At 28.4% G+C, this 21,878-nt stretch overlaps 1 protein-coding gene across 8 annotated transcripts in view; it reads right to left on the bottom strand.

Annotated features, from left to right (window-relative positions):
- Positions 1-13,034, bottom strand: part of LOC100169516 (potassium voltage-gated channel unc-103) — a 137,003-nt gene extending 123,969 nt beyond the window's left edge. For 6 of the 8 annotated variants that reach the window (XM_008180204.3, XM_008180205.3, XM_008180208.3 and 3 more), the window contains exon 1: positions 12,595-13,033. In XM_008180204.3, the coding sequence (XP_008178426.1) occupies positions 12,595-12,670 (76 nt within the window). In that variant the 5' untranslated portion in view covers positions 12,671-13,033. Of the gene's footprint in view, positions 1-2,236; positions 2,335-12,594 lie in introns of all 8 variants that reach the window. The other 2 variants (XM_016800726.2, XM_016800727.2) reach the window with 2 other exon arrangements.
- Between the last annotated feature and the right edge of the window lie 8,844 nt (positions 13,035-21,878).

The raw sequence follows: 21,878 nt of genomic DNA, 5'->3' as shown, positions 1-21,878 counted from the left end.
ATAAATCTGGGTACTGACCAAAACGGATAAAAAGCCAACAATGTACACTCCGGCAACCGTATAATATCATGTATTTTATATAAAAACGTTTAACTAAATCACAAACGGAAATATTACATAATATAATAATAATATTATTTTTGTGTAACATGCGTACATATTCTGATATATATAAAAACCATATATTTCATAATAATAATAATAAGAAGAAGAATAATTGTAATATCGAAACGAGTTTACAGTCCGAAACTGGGGCAAACCGAATAAATATGTTTTGGCTTACAGTTTACTCAAACGTATGGAAAATTCCTATCGACGATCGTTCTCGTCCTATAAACTAAATAATATATTACTTTTCGGTCTTCTCAAAAGGACGCCCGTTTATTATTCAAAATATGACAACAATCTCGTCCCCAAACCGTTTTTTTTAATTATATTTTCGTATAACATTAATTTATCCAACACACTGTGGTAAAGTGATTTGTTTCATCTCAACCACCCCCCTCCCCTTGTCATATTTCCACTCGCCACAATCATCAAACACCGCCGATTACCACGTTTTGACATTTCCCGTTCAATTTTGTTACAGTTATTATTTTTTTTCGTTTGTTGCGCATTTATTGTATAATGTTTATGAATTATAATCATATTGTAAGTAATTAAAATTATATAGCTGCTTGCGATTATACTACACGACCAACCAAATAGTTATCACTTCTTTACGTGTCACTTTTGGCGCTTTCCCCGTACTGCCCGAAATCACAATGTTTACTTGTCTACCTCTTTTCAATTAAGCTCTTTAACCTTTTTATATAATAATAATATGATACTAAAGTGTTTGACGGTACTTAATACACGCTCGAGTAGATGGGAACGATATAGTGACAACGGAGCCTCAAATACGACATTATGTTTTTATAAAACTCAATACTCAATCATTATAAATATAATATATATATATAGGTAGATATATTTAATGACACTCCAAACTATTGCTTATCAATTTCTATACATAATTAAAACAATTTTTCACTTTATCGCGTTTAGGTAACTTAATAATGTTGTTTTGATACTTATTTAATCGTGAATACTTCAATAATAATAACATACATAAACATTATTATTTGTCATTCATTTTAGATTCTGAGCGGAGAGATGAATGTGTTGATTTTACAATGATGTGTGTTATATTTTAATTTTTTTTGTGTCTGTTATTACCTTTTGGGGCAGTAAAAATACTTCAATTTACTACTTCAGCATTTTTTTCTGATAGAAAAGTGAATCTATAGTTGCTACTTTCTTGGGAGTCAAAGTAAAAATGTTCAATAATTTAAAAAACATATGGAAAAACAGAAACTCAATTTTTTATGCAAAACTAGTTTTATACAAAATTGATTTTAATCATCTTTTTTTATTCCATACAGTTTTTAAATCTTTTTGAAGAGCTATAATTGTTTTTGTGCAACAATATAAATACACACCGATACTTAAAATACACAAAATACTGATCATCAAACCTTCTAGTTCCTATACCTCACAGCCTCAATTTTTCAACACCTATTATAGTGCACATAATTTATTATAAATGAATAAATGATGATGTACTTACTGTACAATAGATATGTGTTATTATGTTAACATTATTAAGTTTATATCTTTGAATTCGATATAAAATCATATAAACTTAATTAGCATTAATTCGAGTAATGAAGCATATAATAATGCATGCAATTACAGCATATTATTTAGAAACGAAGATTTATGAATAATAAGACAATATTTAATAAATACCTGTAAAATATACAAAATGCAATTGCTGTAAGCGTAGTACCTATATACGGTGCAATGTGAAAATACAATAGTTTGTGATCATAATAATAAATTATGTTATTTTAATTTATGATGAATGAACAATGTGAATTTTTAATTTCAATATCAATATTGTAAAAAAAAATATGGTCAAATAATGTATGGGAAAGATTAACCTTTTGATCGTGGTTTCTGATTCCACTGGTATCTGTCGCTACTAAATGATTATAAATATTTTTATAAGCCTGTTTATTTATTTAATTTGTTAATTTTGAAACGAATACGACTGAATACGTGCTAAAATATTTTAATACTACAAAATGTCAATAATAAATTAAGCAAATATATTAATTTTGAAAAATTCAAAAATGGTAGTAGATATGTTAAAAAACGACATAAAATATAGATTAATGATAACACTTCTCACTTTTGCGCTTAAAATCTTTACGGAAATCCAAAGGCATTGTAGTTTTTAATAATGATAACATACACCGTGTTGGCCTGATCGTTTCATGGAAACCATGCCTAATTTGAAACAAAAAATCTAGATGTTAAAAATTACAGTTTCTTGTAAGTATACGATTTGAGTATTATTGTTAGTATATAGTATAATATCAATTTTATGATGGTTAAATTAGAATATTAACAAATATGTTGTACAGTCCAAACTAAATTTTGGACGTGATCAAATATGAAATAAAAATTAATGGTACCTAAATAAATATATAGGTACTATACCCATAGAATTTATTTTACATGAGATAATAGCTGGTAAATTAAATTACACCGATAGGCAATAACACAGCTTGGTAGTATTTACAATATAATTTAAACATACGTTGACAATATTGTAAATGCTGCTTAAATTTACACGCGCGCATTGATTATTTCGGGAAGAGTGGTTCGGATTAATATAACTCTTCGTAAAAAAAACTTAGAACTTCAATAGACAAATTAATGTATAAAATGTGTTTGGTTTTGTACACTGTCAAAAAAAAGTTAGTCCTCGTATGAGTTCTAATTAATTAGAACAATTTACATATGAATTGTTATAAAATCATATAATTATATTAGTAGAAAACTGGTGTGTTCGTAAATAATTAGTAAGTACATCATATGCCAATATATAACACGAATGCATGACACAATAATAAACAAGCAATCGGTTTGTGTTAGAATTTTTATAATTAAAACTATATTAAATTAAAATAAGGAACCCGTTAAGTATGCTACCTACGTCTTACACAATATACAATACTAATTACATCGTAAATTAAATTCATCAAGTAATAACTAGCAAGTAAATGCTACCACAAATTTCAATTTTCTGATAAGTAGGTAATATTCTTTTATTTTACCTTACAAATTATTTTCAGCTAACATTTAAATATTACTCCATCAAAAATTTAAATGTATTTAAAAAATATTTGTCAGCTTTAAGTCACACCAAAACCACATCAAACAAATCAGTTGAATTTATCGATCGCCACCATTTCTCCTATACAACTGAGAGCTGCTATCGCAGAAGTAGATTTGTTGTTCCCTTTTGCTCTAATTACATATCTTTTTTTGTCAACTTCTATAATGACTCTATAATTTTAGTATGGACCTCCGATCAATGAAGTTTTCACGATCGTTTACTGTTTCATTCTGAAAACAAAGACTTGATAAATTTGCATATGCCATCCGTTTATCTGAGTGAATAGGTGTACACTTTTTTCTGGTTTAGTTTCATTTAATATTATGTGAATAAGTGTTTTTAAATCATGTTTTTGCACAATTAAATGTGCTCTAAAATGTTGTCATTTATACATCCTAAAAACCCGGGGGTGCTGGCCACATCACCCATAGTTTTAATGGTCAACACATAAATCTAAATCTGGATCTTCAGTGGGTAATCTGTTTGTAGCAAGTAAACGGCCTTAAATATATTATTCAGTTTTATCCATTTTATAATTTTACTCAATTCACCATAGTATTATATTTTATCATACTTAGATAAAGTTATTAATTTTGTCGATGTTAAATATGTTTGTAGCCTGTAGGTATAAAATAAAATTGTAGGTAGCATAATTAAAGAGTAGGTATCTATCATAAATAATATCAGTTAGATTTGTGTTGTTAGGTACTCAAGCGTCTCAAACACTATAATAAATTGGTACTAAAAATGTAAGATTTTTAAAGAGTACACATTAGCACACATAAGCTTATAACATATTATATTGATCGAATTCCACCGATTTAGGTTTAATATTGTAGAAGTCGTCAAATAATAATCATAATTAATTTTTCCATAGAAAATATTAACTTTTTTGTTCTCACGAGTCACGATATCTATCTACCTATGTTTTAAATTTAACAATTCTCGTGAGAGTAAAAATAATGTGTAGGTACAATGAATTAATAATTAGTATATCAAAGTAAATTTCTATTGATGTTATATTTTTTTATTTAATTATAAAACTCTCTACTTGATCTAAACTTAAAAATCAACAACCAAATATTCTCTTTAATGTTAGTGCCTGGTAACATTATGTTATGAATGTTTATAGTAGTTATAAGCGCATTTTACAATAATATAAGACCACTTTTGTTACAACTTGTTTTTGATGTGTAACGTGTGAAAAATACATATGGCAAAACTTTTTTTGAGGTCTTCTTAAAGAATACGGAACATAAGAATCACATATTACAGTATTTTTACACACGAAACAAAACTAAATCATATTATTTTTTATAAATAAATATATAAAAAAATACTTTATGTAAGTTACTATCTTAAAAAGTGATAAGAAGTGATTGAACCATAAAAATGTAATTAATTAATACAAATATTTTAACTCAGACTCCCATTTTTTAAAATAATATACCTATTATATGTAGGTATTTGTTGTAATATTCTAAATCAATTTTAGTAAAGGTACTTATGAGTAAACGAAAAAAACATTTTGAACCCAAATATCTTAATAAATTTTTAAATTCATGGAATCGAAAACAAAATGTGAGTACTAAGAAAATATATTTTCATTAAAATACAATTTAATTCAGTTAGTATTTCAAAACATTTTTTATTATAATATTTCGTACATTTATAACAATTTTATTTTATAGTGATTTTACAATAAATCCTTAATGTAGCATGAAAATATTATATTTTAAATTCTATCAACTGTTTTTTTTAAGTGGAACTTAATTTTGGTTTATTTAATATTTTGTTACTGAAAAAATAAATTAAACCACTCTTTGTGATTCACCAACAATCAACATACCTACTGAAAATATCACTAAGTATATAATATGATTGGCATAAGTTTATACCTGACATTTATATAATATATTTTATTATGATATAATATTAATAACAAAACTCTATTCCTCCTTTGGACTTTATTAAAGTTTTTCTAATTAAATAAATTTAACATTTTCAGAACACTAAAATGTTAGAATTTTTTGAATTTTTTGAATATTTTATTTAAATTGAATTGTTCATTTGCATTTATTCAAAATACATTTCCGAAAGTACATATATATTTTTATTTTATTTTAAAGATTAATATAAATCTCTGTGCACTAGAACAAAAACAAAAAACTAATTATGAAGAAACAAATAGAAACAAAACGGAAAGAGACAAATATTATTACAACAGTATAACAAAATAATAGTATTATTAAAACATATACATATATAATATTATATATAATATCTTATAACATGATGGTTTTATATTTGAATATTTTTACCATTTTAAAAGTAATATTATTTGTTCACGCTAAACACGAGTTTATAAATCACTTAATTCTTCGACAAAAAAATGATAAATGACAAAATATATTATAAAGACTATTTTAACTTCTTAATTTTATATCAACATAAAGCAATATAATATTATATCCAATTATTGTATTGTATATCAAAGTAGAATAAAATAAATAGAATAAAATGCAAAATACGTTTATATAATATATTGTATCTAATAAAATATATAAAGCTCATATCTTAGAAAGATGGAAATTCGGAATTCCACACTAATATTTAATGGTATTTATAAAAAGGTGAGTTATGATAATTACTACTAACATGTAGGTTGTAATTAATTAATTTATTATATACTTTTTCAATAATGTCAGGCAATTTATAATCATTCCCAGGCAAACTAAGTTATAATAGTTTTACTTTTTTTCTGTACACAATTTAATATTTTGTTTTCTTATATTAAATATTGTAAAAGCTTTAAAAATAATTGTTTGAAGAAAAAATAGTTGAATGGTTTATTAAGTACACGAATGATAAAACCAGTTAACTTCTTAATGTATTTATCATACAATTTTAGTTTAATCCAATAACGTTAAATCATAATATTGAATTCAATCAAATAATTATTCAAACTGTGTAATGCAAAAAAAGATAATGTAAGTAAAGTAAGTAAAAATTAAATTTTTTTTGCTGAAAATTGTTTAATAGTTTTAGCTGTAGAAAATAATTTACTTTATTAAAATACTTTATAAATAACCTATCAATTAATGTATTTGAAACAAATCAATCTATATAAATTAATAATAAATCACATTATACAGTCGAACGTGATTAACTCAAAGTTGAAGGGGCCGGCCAGAAAGTTTTAGTTATTCAAGAATTTGAGTTATCCAAGGATAATATAATTATAGGAAATTCTAGGGACCGGGGAAAAAGTTTGAGTTATCGGTGATTTCGAGTAAAAAAAGTTAGATTTAACTACATTCGACTGTAATAGATGTATGTATGAGTATTGAGTATAATTAAACACGTTAATTTATTTTTAAACGTATACATTTTAATTTATAAATTATCTAAGTACCTAGGTATATAATGTATACATAATGTATCATAATATTTAAATTAATCACTATACAATTATTTATACTATTTATTGAAAATGATACACAAATTGATTCACCAAGCATGGTCAACCTCATGTTTTCCTTGAAAATATTTAATTTCTGATTTTTAAAATTTTTAAATACACTCAGTTTTTTTTCCATTCTTGTATTTTTTGTTATATACTTATGTTGTATTAAAATTATATTTTTTCCAGAGAAATCTCGTGCTTTAAAGAGTTAAGTAGTGTTCTATAGTGATATAAACTTCTGTTTTTTAATTGAGAACCCCCCTTTTCGAATGTAATTTGAAATGTAACCAAGACCACAGCCCACAAAATATTGGAACAAAAAATGTTAAAGATTTTAAAATGTATGTTAAAAGATTTCAAAAATCAGATTTTGAATAACTGAATTATTAAAGAAAAAAATGGGGGTAAGAATGCTTGATAAATCACCTTGTACTTTGTAGAGTTTAAAATCACCATGTTATTAATGATTAATTATATTCAAATTTTATACTTCGGATGGTCGTGTGCTTTATTCGCAATGAATTATTGAATGTTTGAATATGTATCTACTACCTACCTACGTAATATTTTCAAATATTTATCTATTGAAAATAGAAGGATTATTGCTAACCAAGTATTTTATACAAGCAAATCTTTCTGAAATAAATCAAATAATACTTAAGATGAAAGACAAGTAAATTGTAAAGGGAAACGGTACTTTAACAATTAATTTATTCAAAATTATAGTTAGCTAGTTTACTGCAGTACAAAACACATTAATTATAGTTACCTATCCATTATATCATTATGATACTGACGCTTTTATTCTTCCACGTTTTAAATTATTGATTTAAAATTTTTTTATAAGGTATTATTACTATAACGTATGACATTAGATAAGAAAACATTTTTTTGCATTTGTTTTAAAATAAATATGAATTGCAGCTCATGAAATAAATAAATTAGAATGTGATGTAGGTTCCTATATCAAGCAAAGATGGATCAGGCCGGTTTATTTTATACTTAATTTATAATAATTGTATCTAAAACTAAAAAAATAGCTAAATATCATTGATCAATGCTTCTGCGGAAAACTTTCATTGTATAATATTAAAACAAAAGTGAAAATATTTTTATTTATTTATTTATATTTTTAGATTATATCGTACAATTTTTAAATTACACACTTTTTTTTAAACCACTTACCTAGTTAAAGTATTATGGGCATAATTTTAATAAGTACTTGGGACGACATGTAGGTTATATTTTACAACATTGCAATAAAAAACACGTGAGTTAAAATAAAATATTATATATTTTTATCGTATTTTGGTCATTACAAAATGCATTTTTACATATTTTATGAACCCGTATAGCTAAATAACAGACTTTTGGTCATAGTTTATTTATTAATTTTTAGCTTTATTATTTAACTTAGCTTTTCTATTTACTCGTAAATAAGGTTATAAAAATGCTATTATTAGTAAAATACTGAGCGCTTTAATTTAGTTTTAAATCGTATTTATACGTATTCATGTGAATTTCTTATTTATTCCTTACCTAAAATGGTATTGCTCAGTTTAGTCGAGATAATTATATCATAAACATTTCCTACACCGTAAATACTTTCAAAAAAAAAATCATTAATCTGGACTTCAAGTTACAAAATAATATTAGTTATATAGGTATAATACTATTATAAAACGTACTCGAAGTTTTGTTGTCTTGACTAATATGCCAAAAAAAAAACTGTGGTAAATCCTAGGTTTCACCAACTGTATGCAAATGTTCGAAATTCTGATTTTTGTAGTTTAGACTTTTACAAACGAGATAGACAAACGATATAGAATCAATGTTGGTACAAGTCTGAAATTTAACCAAATGTATGGGCTTTTTTTATTTGCATTATACTCGTATATAATTAAAATATTATACATTTTTTTTTTTATTATTTAATAAGAAAATATACAACTATACAATTAAGCACAACAAGTAATAATGATGAAGAGGATTACATAACATGAAAAATGGCACGATGTAGGAGGGCTCCCAATGGAGCTACCTACTTGGGTATTTTATTAATTAATTGAGGAGGTCTCTAACCCATTTACGTTTGAGTCTTCGTTGGGGGTTGTTAGGGATGTGTTGTGAAGCAAGATAACTCAATATTATACATTAACATAAAAAAAAAATTAAAATTATTATTATTTTAATAGTATATTAAGTTCTATAATATATTAGTTACTACCAGTATATTAGATACAGAAATTTATATTTAAGTACTTATTTATTTTTTATACTATTATGATAATATTACTGCAAACATCTAAATTATTATGAGCTATTACTGCGATAATTGAATTTATTATTATAGGTAGGTATATTATCAGCTAATACCACGTATTAAGATAGATCCTTATTCGTGATTAATACACAGTTTTGAATTATTATAATATATTTTATATTGGGAATATTTTAATTTAAAAAATTATTTTTATTTGTGCAGATTTAACTACCTACTGTGACATATCGAGTTGCACAATACATTTTTGGTTAGTCAATAATTTATGATATTATAGCAGTTATATATTATTATTATTATATAATATATATATTATATAACAATAATATAAATGTATGTATCTAATAGCTAATGCGTATAATACCTAAAGGTACTAAAATAATTATTTTTATTTTTAAGCTAACGTATCATATTTTAGTTATTTACGAGTATACAACAGGGGGAAATGTTATACAATCATTATTGGTAAAAGTCCGAAATGTTTAGGTTTGAACAAACTATTTTGAGTATCATAGGTTTTACCGAAATCAATCCGACAGCAGTCGGTGAAACCTATAGGATTTACCGGTATTCGTAGGTTCCATCGGCATTCCTACTTTAACCGTAACATAAAAAACATATAAGCCATATTTATAACAAAATGTTCATTTTGATAAATCAATGAAGGGGAAAAAATTATTAAATAATTTTTAATCAAAATAAATCTGCTTAAATTGTTATTATTAATTAATACACTTTAAATTTTAAGTTTAATTTAACATGAATTCAATATTAAATTTTTAGATCACGGAAAAAGAAAAGCATAAAACATTTATTTTATCAAATTAATATACACTACTTATATTTTAATTTTAATTTTTAATTTATTATTTATATTATGTCATCTAAAAATATTGATAATTTCATAGTTGTTATTGTGAAAATATATAAAGTAAAGACAATCCTTTTAAAAAACACAACACTGAATAGTGAATTTATTATTTGTTTTGCAATTCTGCTACACAACATGACATGTTTGTCTTGTGGTATTTTTATTCCTAGTAATAGCTTGGTAGCAGTGACCATTTAATGCTATAACATTTATTTACAATTTATATACCTACTTTATTTATATTGGCTTAAATCGTACGATGAATATACCATTTTATTTTCTTCATTACTATGTTTTATCTAAGCTTACTATATATTATCGACTCGAGAAGATTTTGAATTAATTCTTACAATTAAAATGTTAACTGCATCCAATACAGTTGCAAGCCGTCCAAAAAAAAAAAAAAATTAAAAATGTATAACATGTGTAGCATAAAAAAATTTTAAAAATAAAAAAGTTAAAATAAACATAACATTTAAAAATACGTATTTAAAATGTTTTTAAAGACTCGGTCAATATTGTTTTACTTTGTACGTTACATAGTCATAGTACATTTATGCCTACAAGTTACAACATTGTATAAATTAACTATTTATACTGAAATTTTAATAGATCATTTGTATACTCTGTGTCTTTATTTATAAAAAGTTATTTCGCACTCGGTTACAGAAATATTAAATAATATACCTCTACGATACGCGTTCTCAGGTACCATATTATATACAGTTAAACGGTTTAGTTTTGGAGTGCTTAAATAAAAAAATATTGAATGATAAAAATGTAAAAACTATACACATATATACTCGTCAATTATATAAACGTTCAGGTGCAATTTATCATACAGCCCCCAAGGCCCGGCGAGAAAAACTTTAAAACTCGGCTAAAACGCTGGCGAGTCAGTGGTGGGTATTCGAACGGGCTTGAAAGTTTCGGAAAGGACTTCGGGCCAAAAACGCTTCTGCGTTGGAGAATAATAAAAAAACACGTTCAAATCGTCGACACTGGTCGACGAAACGGGGAGGGGAGGGGGAGAGAAAAACAACGTTACTAGAACGTTAATGCCTATTAAACGTGTAAAATACCTTTATAATATTGTAAAACGGTTGTTAAAAGGTTGAAACGATTAGGCAACACAAATATATTAATCGTTCTTGGAACACGATTCGACGGCCATCGGCAGCAGTGGCGTATAAGCATATCTAATAATAATAATATAATATAATATATAAGTACACGTAAATATTATACTCTCGAGGAGGTTACGTCTCGGAAATGCGTGCGGATCGGCGATGACGGTTGAAGACGGGCACTGCCGCCGAGTTCTCGACGAGGAGATGATTTTTTTTTAAATTTCAAAATGAAATCTGCACGTGACGTTATACTCGTATATTACAACCGCGGTTGTAGGTATATTAATCACCCGATATGGTATCATCGGATTCGCTCGATGTCATCTGCAGATTTTCGGTGCAGATTTTCGGGATACACCTGTACGCCACTGCGGAACACCGCCAAAACTACTTGAAACCGCTCTACGTATATATATATGTATGTACAAATCAAACACGCGCGCACACAGGACGAGTTTTTAAAACAATCGTTTAATATTAGAAAAAAATACATATTATAATATATGTATATTACTGCGGAATAATAAATAATGAAGATCAACAGCCGCTGTACACGACAAGCAGTGACGATCATAATATTGTGCGACGTATGTGTATAATGTATATAGCGATGTGGTCGCGAATACATAATAATAATAATATTATTATCGTCGGCGCGATTTTGGGGGGGGGTGGACTTTTGGGTGTGTCCAGCTTTTAAATCAGCTTTCTAATAAGTTATATGTTGTTTATGGTTCGTTAAAATATTTCTTGAAATTCTTATTTTATATTAATTATTAATATAAAAATTTTCCTTGTGTGATCGGGTGATATAACCTATAGACAAATTAAAAATGGGAAGCTTATTCACAGCGCACCTCCAGTTTTTTCGTTGAAATCGCGCCCCCGCATAATAATATTAGGGATATCCTACAATGATATTATTAGATATTATTTATACAACAATAGATAAAATTATTATAATTAGGGCTGGGAATTTAATGCCCTAAAAAGTGCAAAAATGCCTTAAAAAGCTTTAAATATGCACTGAAAAAATGCGTTTAAAAATGTTATAACGGAAACGTGTATTGTAGGTACAGTGGTGATTGATTTTTCAAAGACACTTTAAAATTCTATGGACACTAAAATAGAAGCCGTATAACAATAATTTATCGCTTCTTTAATAATATAATTAATAGAAATGAAAATTGAAAATATTACACGTTTCACATTATGTGGTCGCTAAACTATGTATACATCTACCAATGTGCTGGTTTTTATCACGACAATACATTTTGTATTACTATAATGATGATTGGCATTCGTTTTTAAAATGAGTTGTGAAAAATGTACCAAAAACTCCCAAAAATTCCTCTAAAAAACGTTAAAAAAACGCCCTACAGAGTTGAATAATATATTATAGGTATTTGTCGGAAAATGCGGGCCAACTATACAGAAACGGTGGGATCCACTTGACGTACATTTTCCGCTCACGCGGGCCTAAGTCGACGGAAAAGCCGAAAACAATAACGGAAAACGTATCAAAATCCCAGCCCTAATCGCAATAATAACAATAAAACGACGACGCACGCGCTGCAGTCATATTTATATAAATATATTATATTATATGACACTCACTGTGCGTGTCAAACTTCCTGATGATGGTCTCTATGACAGTGGTGCGCTGGGTGACATGTCCCCGGCGTATTGGCATGCCGTAACAGGCGGGATTACCCACCGGGCGAGCCCACCATACAGTCACGTTTCTGGCCACGCTGGTGCGGCGGGACGCGTGTGCGGGCGGCCGACGGCACTGGCCACCGGCATAACAGGTATTATCGGCGGCGAGCGGTGTTCACGTCGGTCGGCCGGCGGGGGCGGTGTCGTTCTTCGCGGACGACGGACGCTTGTTCCGGGACGACTGTTGGCGCGACGGCGGCGGCGGTGGCGTTGTCGTCGACGGCTTCGGCTTCGACGGTCGGCCAACGAACGTGTGCGCGGTGTCGCGGCGGTGTAGCTTGCGCGCGGTGCAGCTTGACGAGAGCGTCGTCGTGTTGGCGTTGCGCGGCACTGCTCCTGCCGGCGTCCACCAAAGCGCGGGCAGCGCCGTGACGCCGCCACCGTCACGACTCGCGATCGCCCCCGAATCGTACCGAACGATTTACAACACTTTTACGCGCGCGTGTACCCTATATATAGGAGTAGGCGTAGCGTGATCGAATTCGGTCGTGATGGGGTGGCAGAGACCGCGGGGGGGACCCATATAATAGTAATGTGAGGGGGCTTCTTCCGATTCCTTAGTGAGGGGGAGGGGATGCCTCAGCACTGTTAGCCCCGATCTACCAGTTGTATCAACCTTATTATAATATACCGTCCATGTTTTGTAATAAATTATCGTCATGTGATATTGTTATTACTTGGTGATAAGCCTGAGCAGAGGCAAAAATTTAGAATTTTCGACTATTTTTCCAGCAATAGTTTACCAGAAAATGCACCCTTGTGTTACTATTGTATTTTATCCTGTAATACGCGTGCAGATTCCCCGACCACATTATATATGCACTCGTTTTCATTTCTTTCTTTAATAATGAATTGATTCAATTTTCTTATTTTTTTTAATTTTTAAGTATGCTTATAATATTTATAGTAGTGCCATATTATCATAATATACACGCTTGAACTTTTTATGCAATTTAAAGAATATTATCCAGTGGAAATATGCAAACTTTTTTTTCGAACGAGAACCACCATTTTTATTTTAAATTGTTAAGGAGATGGTTTTTTTTCTGAACATTTTTTTGTTCATAAATCGAAATTAGAACGAGAAGTTTCTGGTATGATAGTCCACTATAAGAGGTTTAATATAAGACATGGAGGCTAAAATGATTTAAAAATTATAGTTATCAATATTAATATATGAACATTCCATAATATTTGTAACATTTTCAGAGTTTAATAAGTAATAGCCTAAATAATTAGGAGAGGAGCCAGTAGGTATAGTCTAATCTATATTATAATTGTTATAGGGACTATTTATATATTCTTAATACATATAGTATGTACATTTTAATAACTTGGTTCTTAGAAACTGCAAGTTTAAATTTAAAATGCATCAACATTTTTGAAGAAAAACTTCTGCTTAACAATTTACAGTAAAAAGAAGTGGTTCTCATTTAAAAAAAAAAGTTTGTGCATCACCGAACAATGTCTGAAAAAAATTAAATGTGGTTAATAAACAGTAATAGTAATATTATGTAATATTATCATTTATATTATTATTGATGGGAAACAAAAAAGAAATAACGAATAATGAAAAATATATATATACGAATTACGTTAAAACCAAACGAATGAGAAATTAGATCACATTCGATCACTCTCAAAAATATGTACATTTTATAATTTATATTATATATTTATATTATCTTTTGTCTACCGACGTATAATATTGTGTATTGCGGAAAAACTACATTTGAATAAATATTTCGTAACAAACATAATTAGTTTTTTTTTTTTCATTTAACTTAAGCCCGACAACTTTAGCTATTTTTTGTTGTTTTTGTAGTAGGGGGGGGGGGGTGCTGCTGGAACGGTTGGTTCATACACGTTTTAGGGTTTTGGCAGAATTACAGGTTTCTGCCATGCCCGGGTGGAGGGAGCGGCATCTCTCTCCGGACACCGTGACACCACTGCCCGAAGAAAAATGCCACCCGTGGCTAGGATCGAACTGGCGTCAGAGCGTCATAACCGACGCCTTAGTCAGCTCGACCACTCCGTCTCCTTATTTGTTTTTATTATCTATATATAATTATAATATAAATCGCCTTTACCTATATTGGAAGCTGATTTTGTCGTTTATCAATTTTACCGTTTTTTATCATATGAATATTGTAAATAATTGCATAAAATTGTATACTATAATAGTTTTATTGTCGAGCTGTAATATAGTCGAATACCTACTAAAAGCTAATAAAAAATATTTATAATATAATATGCATGACGTGTATAATATTTCTCGCAACTTTATTTTCAAGTTTATACTTTTTACTTCTTACTAAATTACAATATTGGATTTTATTTTGATTTCTGTAAATAATGTTCGCGGAATGCAATAATACGGAGTACGTTTGTTCTTAAAAATTAAAAACGTCCATTTCTGTTTATAAGAATATTATGTTTGGCAACGGACGTGTACCGATGAAATGTATACTTCGTAGAAAAACGTAATGATTATAAAAAGCCAACACAAGTTTTCAATAAAATACATTTTAGATTCTGAGTGAAATGATGAATGTATTGATTTTATAATGATGTGTGTTTTTTTTTATTTTTTTTTTTTTGTGTCTGTAAAAATGCTTAGATTTTCTTCAACAGTATCTTTTCTGATAGGAAAGTGAATCTAGTTGGTACTTTGGGGGGTCAAAAGTAATAATTTCACAGTAGTTTTCAAAAGCGCCGAGAAAAACAAAAGAAAAATTAAGGAAAAACAGGAATTTTTACGCAAAATCTGTTTTCGAGAAAATTGATTTTGGTTTTTGGTGCAACTCTTAAACAAATGACCGTAGGTACATGAAATTTTGACCGAATGTTTATATACCATAAAATTTTGAAAATATTTAGGCTCTTTTTGAGCTGTTTACGGACATTGTCAGTTTTCAATTTTTTTAGTTTTTTTTTTTATAAATATAAATAAAAATGTATTTGCTGGGTAAAAAAGTGTGAAATGTAATTCAAGGCTCCTGGTATATTGTTACAGTAGTAGTTGAAAAATGTTGAAAATACATAGGCACAATTTTTTTTTATAAGCATTTAAAGTTCGAATTTTGACAAAATATATTAAATTTAAAATTAAATTATTATTTTTAGTTAAAAATGTATAAAATGTTCAACTTTTACAGCTAAGGATTAAAAATTTAAAAAAATGTCTCACGTAAATAGGTGATATATATAAATTACTTTATTCACAATAATATCATCAAATATACTTAGTAATATCATAGGCTGACTGACCGTTTTCGCTCAGAATCGTTTTTCTAATTTGATATTATATCATTGAATTCAAGTTTAACACCATCCATTACAGTGACCCACTTGTAACCTACTGTACAGCAGAGCGACATCCACTTACCCACCTTTTTTATTTACATTTATTCTAATATTTCAATATTTATATTATCTTTAAATATATAATATGTGCAATTCTTAAGTACTAAATTATAAAATATAAAGTTATTCAGGTTGAACTATAATTATTCAATACAATGTCCAGATGAAAACTAATAAATACTAAAATTGCTTATTTTAAGTATGTATATACTATATATAATAATATGTATGCAGAAGAGTGTCCCACGAAGGTTTGTTAATTTAAAATGTAATCTGCATTTCCTACCACTTAAAATTAGTGAAATCCTCGTGGGAAACTACCTATGTGTATTATTATTTGAATGTTTAATTTTTTATATAATATTGTATATACCGTATACACCATACAAATTTAATATTATTATAATTGCTATAACTCATAACCTACTCATAATCTTAATACTTTTCAATAAATAATAATACATTATTTTTAAAGCAGATAATAATCTGTAGAAACAATAATTAGAATATTAGATAGCTACTATAATCCAAGCCTAGGAATAAACGAGTTTAAAATTTAAAGTTAAGGTAATTTTAACTTTTTAACACAACTTTTTAAAATGTTATATTCATTAACTTAATTTTTATCTTAACTGATTTTTATTGATATAAACATAATAAATAACTAGTTACTTTTAATTAAATCCAATAGGTATACATTATGAATATTATGTAAAATTAACGTGAAGCTGAAGAAACTATATGAAGATAAATAGTACACAGGCGTCGCAGGCTAATGATGTACCATAAGTCCATAACTACTTATGGTACCAATACAATATAATAATATGTAAGTATGTATTTATTTATTTATTTAACAATTACAAGGTACCTAGTAATGCAATAATAGTAGCTAATAATGCAATAACTAAATAATCTATACTATAATAATATTATAAAAAGATAAGGTTTGTAGGTTTATTTATAGGAAGTAATCTCTGGAGCTACTGAGCCAATTTTCAAAATTCGTTCATTATTAGAAAACTACATTATTCCTGATTCACATAGGCTATATAATATCTAACTCATAAGCTAGAAATTTTGAGGCACCGGTAAGTTACATTTTTGCAAAAATACAATATGCTTGTTTTAACTTTAAGGAAAGTACTATAGGTCACCTGCAAAGTCATCAGTGGCCAGTGCAGACTACTGAAGTGCACCTGTGTTTACTGACAGTAATATTATTATCACGTCTAGCGCATCACCCAGATGGGAGCCTTTTGGTCTGTCGAAGAAAGCTCCATATGCGTTCACCACGGGTCGGCAATTTATCAATTTTAGCATCCTGCAGAGTTCCACGTCTATTTCGGAACAGTAAGTATTGGCAACTCTGAACTCCGAGTTAAACGTTAACTAATGACTTAGCCCTCGTGTTTTGGCGATAAGGTTTTGCGGTTTGGTTTGGCGGATCATTTTTCAAGACGATTCAACGCGAGACTCGTTAAACTATTCCAACAATCTCGTTGGCCAATGTCGTACTTGTATCCGGTATTGCAATTCACATCGACGTGCTTCCTTGCATGCATTGTATATGTATAGTATCGAATAATAATAAAATTATGATTGGTGGAGACTGGGGACTGTGTATGAAGTAGTATAGTCTATAATAATATAAAACTACCTACCGCACACGTTCATATTATTTGTATTGTAATCGTTTATTATACGACTCCGGACAGCGTATTTACAGACCGTAACTGAATTCGGCCAAACGGGTATGCACATCGCCCAATACGCATGATACGCGTGGCACAACTGTAGCACAAGTAACGTTATCATAGGTAGTTAAAAATTTGACATTGTTCAAATTTTTATAGTTGGAGTTTTTTTGCACTGCAGTTCTGTCTAGTTGTGTACTTAGTGCTATTTAATTCGTACAAAATTTATTGTAGACCAAAATAAATTACTTGTGTCAAGATATTAACAAATGGTTTATTTTTTTAACAATCTTTGTAAAACTTTAAACTTATATATTTCTTCATGCTGTCAATAATATTCAACAATTATAATAGTAATAATAATAATAATAATAATATTACACTCAATACTTACATATATATCAAAAATACTGTCACATTGTTTTTTTTATTTAAACATTTTAAACCCAAATATCTTTTTTTTTTTCCTAACTGATAAATTTGTGCGATATCTGTATGAATTAAATAATTATTTGCACTGGTAATAATTACTTTAGAAAATATATCAAATTTAAAATTAATAGGTTTAAACATCTTGACACAAGTACACAACTATAGACAGATCAGAACAGAACAAAACTACAGTACCGTAAAATGCGTATTGGGTGATGTGCATACCCGTTTGGCCGAATTCAGTTACGGTCTGTAAATACGCCTCCGGACATAGCATGCATTCACATTTCACAGTGTATATTATATTGACAATATGATTTTTTTTAAGATTTGTGCCACTAACATCTCACTGACGAGGCCATTCCCCATAAATTCGATCGAACCTTTGTGGTTGGGCGTATTTTATACCGATTTCGAGTCGTGGTACCACAAATGTACAAAAAAATTATAGTTAGAAAGCAGGTACAGGTTGAATTAAAATTAAAGTCCTATATATTTTAGTATCCCTATAACGGAAACTCCTTTGTAACGAAACAATCAGTTGATACCGAGTGATTCTATAATAACGAGGTTTTACTAGCATAATATGTATATAATATAATGCAGTGGCGTTGTTTCAGTTTTTGAGAGAGAGGTAACATTTTTGACCAGCCAATTATAAAACTGAAAAAAAACCACTCGCTAACAATTACATTACGCATTACATTATAATTGCATTTTTATCTCATAATAATATATAGAAATAGAATTCTTTAGGACCTGATTTACGAAAGTGCAGATGGAGCACTTGCACTTGGCCACCAATTTCTGGGGACCCCCGGTCTCCGTAAGTTGTAGAAAATTGTTTTTTTTATATTAATTCCACAAAAATGTATTTTTTAAAATGTAATACGAACTGTCAATGTTCAGAGTTCAGTATATTTTTATCATTAAATTGTCAGTTTTTGTAATTGTCTTTGTAATTTTTAAACTTTTTTATGATGAAATGTTATAAAAATAGAAATTATAGAAATTCATCATTTTTTATTTCATTTTAACTATGTAAAAATGTAAAATAAATTATTAATTAATAAGTTATTTACCATTTTTATAATTTCATGGAAGGTTGAAAATTAATTATTTTAATTTAAATTCATATAATAAAATCCTTAAGTATTTTAATATTTTAATATATTATAATTTTGTTAAGTTATTTAATTAGTATTATCTATTCATTGTCCTTAATTTACTAGACCAAGTAACTAAATTGTATTTATAGTACATGAAATAATGTACAAATATTTTATGACTTTTGAGATAGGTATTTAACACTTTTAACATATAAATATATTTTTATATTATCAACATTTCCCCTCCCCTCTATGTAGATTTTTTCAAGAACATTTTTTTGACTTGGGGGCCCCAAAAAAATTGTGCACTTAGCCCTAATTTTATTAAATCAGGTCCTGGCTTTCTTACATAATTTTATACTTGCTATAGTTAGTATCATAGGTTACTATCATAGGCATAAGTAACTCATATTTTTGAGAGATAACAATGACTAAATAATTATAGACTAGGTATAGTACATACCTAATGTGTAGAGGGAATGAGGGATACCTACATTTATTACCTATTAGCTACTATGTGACGGCCCAAAACTAACCCATACCCGGCTCGGCAGTGGCCTACTAATGAAAAGGGGAGGCAAATGCCCACCAGCCCCTCCCAAATGACACCATTGATATAATGTAGGTACAAAGTAATATGTACGTAATTAATTTCGAATAACCGCACGTCCTCACGTGATTACACGTTTATAATATTTCTATACATACCTGCCTACTTAGGTACAATAACTATATAATATATTTTGATGTTACCTGTGAACCGTTTTTACTATGTAACCTTTACCAACAATACCGATTGTATATTTATTCTATTGTTGTTTAAAGATAACATTTTGTATTTATTTAATGAACATATATAGTATGAACATAGGTACATAGTTTTATATAATATGCCATTATCACTTAAACTATAAGATATATATATATATAGATAGGTACCATAATACCATTATTAACGTTACACGAGTTTGCGTCTTAAAGGATGCCAACACCTTAGATACACATCCCAGTAAGGAATAAGTACCTATATAAAGTAGTATAATATAGGTAGGTACGTGTTAGCACTTAATTTTTTTCAATCATTATAGTGTAAACCACGAACATCCTATGAGCTAAAATAACATGTTCAAATTTTCGCATCTGCGCGACCGCACGGTAAACTGCAGCTTGCGAATAGGTAAAGACGTCATAAATTAATAAAGTCAAATTAATTTTCTTTCAAACAACAAATGTTTGTATTATACACAACACAACACAAACATTTATGTATGTATAGACCTCACGCTGTTATTATACATATATATATATATTATATATATAGGTATTAATAAATAATAATACATTTTTAATGAAAATGATTAGTTACTAGAATATAGTTAGTTATAACTTATAATGACTTTTGTTCAGGAAGTACCTATATCTACCAGTTTCAGAGAGTCGTATCAATTTAAATGCATACAAAAATAACTCATATAAAACATAATTTATATACACCCTAAGTTCTAATAGGTTTATTCAACCATTAAGACGGGTCTTCGCTTTACCGAACGGCAAGTCACGTAGTATTTTTTTTCCGGTTAACCGGAGACGTATCTACCAAAATTACTAAAATCCATACATGCCAATAAGTATTTTTATTTTAGATTCTGAGCGTGGACTGGGAGTCATTGACTTTACAGTATAATGCATATTTTTTTATTTACCACACACACACACACACACTTTGGTGTAATAAATGTGATTGAAATGTTTCGTGTAGGTCTGTAGTCTGCTGTAACATGTGCAATCAATTGTAAATCGGATGTACATGGTACATATATACATACGACGAAATTTCAATTCGTGAAAACAACTATGGTAGGGACGCGTCTTTATAGTAATAATACACTATACACAATACTTCCAAAGTATACTGAAATAAGTACATGTCTAGTTTCACATACTCACATCTATACACATATCTATATAGGTATACTATTATTATTTATCAGAACAGTTCATAGTATTTTGTAAATTAATAATGATATAGGTAGATACTGTTGAGATTTACAGGACACAAGTTAAATTCAATAAATAACTTTCAAGCAGTTCACGGGGGTTTATTCAATTTTTTAAATATGTAAGTGTTCATTTTTAATTCATGTGTGATATTTTTGGCCACTCAATGATATAAATTTGGTAATGTAGACTTTATAGTTTACCAGAGGTGGTTCAAGTTATATGATATTATGTCTTTAAAACATCTCGAAAATCATAAATCAAAATTTTTTATACAAAGGTAAGCTTATAAAGTTTTTAACATAAAATGTGATTTATTCATCAGCAAATGAGATTTTCTCAAAATCATTTTTAAAGTATTATGATTTATGGCTTTCACCATTCAGATTTTAAAAAGTCATCAACACACCTCTAGCTAAACAACTTTAATAAGTAGCTTAAAGTTAGGTTGTTAGGTATGTATGAAAAAGGATGTAATAGGCTATCCCAAACAGCAATAGGTATGTAGGTATTATTATTTATTTTGTAGTTACTTCATACTTGTTACAAAATAGTCTGTAGATTGTAACTTAGGCTTCAT

This window comes from Acyrthosiphon pisum, chromosome A2, assembly GCF_005508785.2.
Source record: "Acyrthosiphon pisum isolate AL4f chromosome A2, pea_aphid_22Mar2018_4r6ur, whole genome shotgun sequence".
NCBI classification, from domain to species: domain Eukaryota; kingdom Metazoa; phylum Arthropoda; class Insecta; order Hemiptera; family Aphididae; genus Acyrthosiphon; species Acyrthosiphon pisum.
Note: the sequence above shows the minus strand (reverse complement) of the source record. Positions and strands in the feature narration are given on the sequence as shown.